Source organism: Cannabis sativa, chromosome 5 (assembly GCF_029168945.1).
Source record: "Cannabis sativa cultivar Pink pepper isolate KNU-18-1 chromosome 5, ASM2916894v1, whole genome shotgun sequence".
Classification (NCBI taxonomy): Eukaryota; Viridiplantae; Streptophyta; class Magnoliopsida; order Rosales; family Cannabaceae; genus Cannabis; species Cannabis sativa.
The window spans coordinates 68,845,867-68,850,823 of record NC_083605.1 but is presented as its reverse complement, the minus strand read 5'-3'; the positions used below and the strand labels follow the sequence as shown (position 1 = coordinate 68,850,823).

The window sequence follows — 4,957 nt, the reverse complement described above, 5'->3', positions numbered from 1 at the left end:
AAGCCAGAAGTTTTGCTAAAATCCTCCAAGGCCTCTTTGATAACTTGACCTGACTCCTCATCCCCTTTACAGAGACAACTAAATCATTTGCGAAACAAATTGGTGAGCATGAGTTTTTTACATAGAGGGTGATATCTGAACTTTTTCTCTTTGGGCGCGAGATGGAATCTCCAAGACAAGTATTCCATAATAAGAACAAATAAAAGAAGAGATATTGGATCTGTTGTTACTAGAATTTCACAACACCAAGAAGTGTAATTTAGCTGGTAAAAGATAGAATTATTTGAAAGAATATAAATGCGAGTAGTCAACCTAAAACGGCGAGCACTCAAATGGGAATGCGAGAACAGACAACAAAGCCAGAAAAAATACAGAAGACGATGAAATATAGTGGTTCAGTCAGATTTTGTTCTGCTTAGTCCACTGTAGCAAGGGATTCGTAGGTCCATTTTCACGGCGGATCACCCCTTTATATACAAAGCAGGTGCCCAATCGGTTACATGAGGATCACATTTATTGTTAATCCATTATTTACACATTAAATTGTCATAATTAAACTCAGACAACGTTAACATTAATAAATATATGACAGTTACTGAACTCATCAACGTATGCGTCCTTCGCATCTGCGAGTTGACCGTTCGTGTTCCGTCTGTTGAGTTCGTAGGGTCGCACGTACGTTTGGAACGTCTGCGTCCTTAGGTGATCGCTCGTTACAGACGTCGCATGCTGAAGTTGGTAGCATCTGGACATGCGAACTTACATTGGTCCGTTAGGGCTATTGGGTCATTGGGACCAAAACTGCATCATAGGGCATTGGCCTCTATACTAACCGCGGAGGTATAGAGGGAGGCACTCGCACATGTTCTGACATATGCGAGTTGGGTCTACCCTGTATGATGAGGATTACGGTTATGCGGTGTGAATTAAGTCGCATCCGCGATACCTCGCTGGTTTTATCCTGGGCGAGGTCTAAACTTCGAGAAGCCTCTCCTGGACATTTCAGCCTTCACTGGAAGTCTGGATACACGTGTCCTTCAAGGAGGGGTCTGGTCTCGAGTTTCTAGGTGAGAGAAATCTCACTATAACACATGCCCCTAGTTTCGCGATGTGACTTGAGCGGTCACTGAGGGAAACTACTGCTCGAGAGACAGGTGAAAGGTTGTCACGAGGAGGTGACCTTTTGGTTGTCCCATCGAGGGTTTCGAAAAATGACGGCTGTAATGATTAATTTTCATTACCTCTAGGATGCCACGTCACGAAACTCTTCGGTTTTCGTGTAGGCGTGGCCATAGCTGGCCGTTAGATTGGGCGACTTTAGGCATTCTGGTTGCCACGTGTCACAATCCCAATAAATAAGGGATATGGGTATTTAAACGCTTTGATACGAATCAAATATCCCATTTTTCCCTCCTTTCTCTTAACTTCTCCCCAGTATATACACCCCAGAAAAAAGAAATCCATTCCAACTTTTCTGTCATTTTCCACAGCATTTTCATTCTCAGAAGTGATCGAGAACAACCGCAGGAATCGAAACTAAAGGTTAGCTTCTAAATCCCTGCATTTTCGTTTTCTGTTTTTTGGGGAAAATGTGCTTTCTTTCTGGTTTTGGGTGCTTATGGAAAACTCTTTTTAGGAGGGTATGCTAGTGGGTATTTATGTGTTTTGGTCAATGATACTGGGTAATACTCATAGTGTAGGGCCTGTAAATTGACATAACCGCAAAAACTGATCACTATCTTGATTCACGTCTTCGAATGCTCGCGGACATTCGGATGAACAATTTGAATACTCGCGAGGGTTCGGTTGAACAACTTGAATAATCGCATGTTTCCAAACTTATTTCTGTTTAACTGTTGATTAGACCTTTTAGGATCTTTTCGTGTCGCGGGCTGAGTGGTAAGAGTATTAATTGCCATTTCAAATGGTGGGTGTGTCACAGTATTCTAATGGCCATATACGCGATTATATGTCCCTTGAGATACTGTGATACGCCCAGCCATTTGTTGACGTGCGTTAATGCTCGAATGATCGTACTTTTTGGTTGGTAGGTTGTCTCGAAACGGTGGGTGTCTCCCAGTAACTTCAGGGTTATGCTCGAAAATGCATACTTCTTGAGTCACTGGGAAACGCCCAGCCGTTTCTGGAGGTATACCGCACAACCGAGGATGCGTGAGTTACTCGCCCAAAGATAGTTACATTTCTTCTCGCATATCGATAGAAGGGTCAGTTTTCGCACAGAGTCTGACTTTCTTGCTGAATGCGACTTTTGTAGTTTACTACGGGTGAGATCACTTATCTTTATTTTTTCACACATTCATCACGCTGAAAAGATCTTGTATCTTTCAGATGAGCGATCTATCGGATAGCCAGCAGCTCGGATCAGGAGGTCGCGCCTTTGACGGGGAATCGGACCAGGAGAGGGACAGTTTTCTCCCTACGGACATCTCCGAAATGGAGGCTGCGGAGATAGAGTTAGGTGCGATGTCTTCTGTGGAGATCGAGAAGATGGTACAGGAGAGCGATCGAACACCGTGGGGCAATCGATATCCGAGATAGCGAATCCACAGTGTCAGCACGCGACTACCTCATCCATACGAGGCAGGCTCCTGACATCGAGGTCGAGGAGGTGGAGGAGGGATGGACTACTCCAGCCCGCGAGTCAGGTGGGGAAGAAGAGGAAGCGGAAGGGAGCGGGACGGACTCGGTTGACGACTCCCAACTGAACGAACCTTTCTCATGCGAAGACCTAGTCTCGAGAGTCGTCAAATCTGACTTCACCACTTTCGTGAGGTTAAATTTGTTGCGGCTTGCGTTTCAAAGTCCCAAACCCTCCCAGAGAGCGCATCTTCCGTTCACCAACCCTGCGATCATCCCCACAGAGGACGTGGTCATCTCAATACCCATTCTTCGATGTGGTGTATCAGTCCCATTTCATCCTTTCGTCGCAGCCATTCTTAGACGCTATGACGTATCGCCTTTTCAGCTAACACCCAACAGTTATCGCACTGTTCTAGCCTTCTATGCGATGTACATGGAGTACGCCCATAGAGCTCCGTCAGTAGAGGAATTTAGTTATTTTTATGACATAAAGAGCGTGGGCCTTCATAACGGCTTCTTTTGCTTTAGTAAATGGGCGACTTCTGAAATCAACGGGGTTGAGGGGATGGTTTCGAACATGGGTGACTGGAAGTCAAAATGGTTTTATGTTTTTAAGGTTCCTGGGATCAGAACCGACTTTAATCGCAGACCCAGTATGTCGCATATTTGTTGACTTAGATAAAGTTTGTTACTCTGTTTTTCGAGATCTTTTGCTAACTCGTTCTTTTGTTGTCATCGCAGATAGACCAGCTCGACCAACGCTTAGCGCGAATAAGAAGGGGGTAGCTGAAATTCTTGGGAGTCTTCCGGTACAAGATCGCGACTGGCGATTGCTGTGTACGACTGCCAAATTGCGAGAACACAAACTGATCCCCGAGAACGCGAGTCTTCAACGGGAGCCAGTATATAAAGAACCATCTGAGAGACAGCAGGAGCGGATAGATAAACGGCTTTCCAAGCAAACTCCTCGAGAAACTTCAGGTAACTCGTCCTTTTGCTATAACGTGATGGGTAGAGTCGTGATTTTTACTTATCTGTCTTTTATGCTTGTAGACATGACTTTCCTGAAGTCTGCCCCTGTCCTGAAGATCAAGCAAAAGGGTGGGACACCGGCATCTTCACCAGTCGTCGCCCAGAAGAGGAAGAGCGATGTGATGACTTCGCTCGCTGCAGATTCCTCCAAGAAGTTGGCCAAGACCACTCAGGATAAGGGGAAGAAGGTTGTCATTGATTCTCCGGTTCGCCCTCGCGACTTCCTGGCCATGCAGGAAAAATTACTGGCCGAGATTCCTTATGAGGAACTTGTTTCTCGATCTACTGAACTGGCCGTACAATCTGTGGCCTTGTTTATGAAAGCCGCGGCCACGCCTTCGAAGGAAATTGACTCGCTGAAGAGGCAGAACGCCCATTTTCAAGAAAACATAAAGAGGCTGAAGCAGGAGGTGGCCAAGATGGAGGAACTTCACAAGGAGCTCGAGGAAGTCAACAGGGCCAAAGAACAGTTGGAGCTCGAGCTCAAGAAGTCGCAGGACACGATCGCTGAGATGGCTCGCGACTTGGAGGCTGAGAAAGAGAGTGGGAAAAAACAGTATGATCAGGCTGTGTCTGATTACATTTATACTACTCTCTCCAAGGTCCCTGACTTCGACTTCTCGCTGCTTGGAGATGAAGCTGCTGAAATGGCTGAAGCCTTTCGCTCGATGTCTCCTACCCGGACTCAAGGCAACCTTCCAGATGAAATCGAGGGAGTGCAGGCTGAGGAGGTCGAGAATGAAGTTGTGAGCAAGATCGTGGATGAGGCTGCTCCTGATGAGACTACTCCCGCTGCTTGATTATTTTCTATCTTAGTTTCACTCTTTTTTTTTTTTATATATGCGGTACACGGGTACTCGCACTTTTGTACTTAAAGAATTTTATCTTACTTTTTGGACAAATTTCTATCCTCGCGGGGATAGTATGCATTTTAATATTTACGCAGTACATGGGTACTTGCGATTTTATTTTCAACTTTGATCACAACTTGGTGTGACCGCGATTATATATATATATGCGACTTTAATTACAGATTGGTGTAACAAAGTAGAAAAAACTTAACAGGCACTTTTATTCAAACAATCAGTAATACATGCGGGTATACATGCCCCTATACTTAGGAATTATGTTGAACAATAAATGTCTAAGTATAAGTACTCGAATCAAAGGACGCGAATATTACTGATAATAGAATTTCAAGCTCTCGCTATTCCATGCTCGTGGGATCGCGGTCCCATCGAGTGTTGCGAGTCGATAAGTGGCATCACCAATTTGATCTGCGATCATGTACGGTCCTTCCCAATTGTCTCCGAAGACTCCGTGA

The 4,957-nt window shown here is 45.2% G+C and overlaps 1 protein-coding gene across 2 annotated transcripts; it reads left to right on the top strand.

Moving 5' to 3' along the window:
* Positions 1–1,326: 1,326 nt before the first annotated feature.
* Positions 1,327–4,608, top strand: LOC133037995 (uncharacterized). Of its 2 annotated transcripts, XM_061115887.1 has the most exons (3): positions 1,329–1,542; positions 3,343–3,582; positions 3,655–4,608. In XM_061115887.1, the coding sequence occupies exon 3, from the start codon at positions 3,657–3,659 to the stop codon at positions 4,431–4,433; it is 777 nt and encodes a 258-aa protein (XP_060971870.1). In that variant the 5' UTR covers positions 1,329–1,542; positions 3,343–3,582; positions 3,655–3,656; the 3' UTR covers positions 4,434–4,608. The 2 variants fall into 2 exon arrangements, with proteins under 2 accessions (XP_060971869.1, XP_060971870.1); XM_061115886.1 differs by having other exon boundaries at positions 1,327–1,542; positions 3,343–4,608.
* The last annotated feature ends 349 nt before the right edge of the window (positions 4,609–4,957 follow it).

Excerpts from the sequence above, each read along its gene's own strand:
- LOC133037995 (XM_061115886.1), top strand. The coding sequence starts at position 3,609 with ATGGGTAGAGTCGTGATTTTTACTTATCTGTCTTTTATGCTTGTAGAC.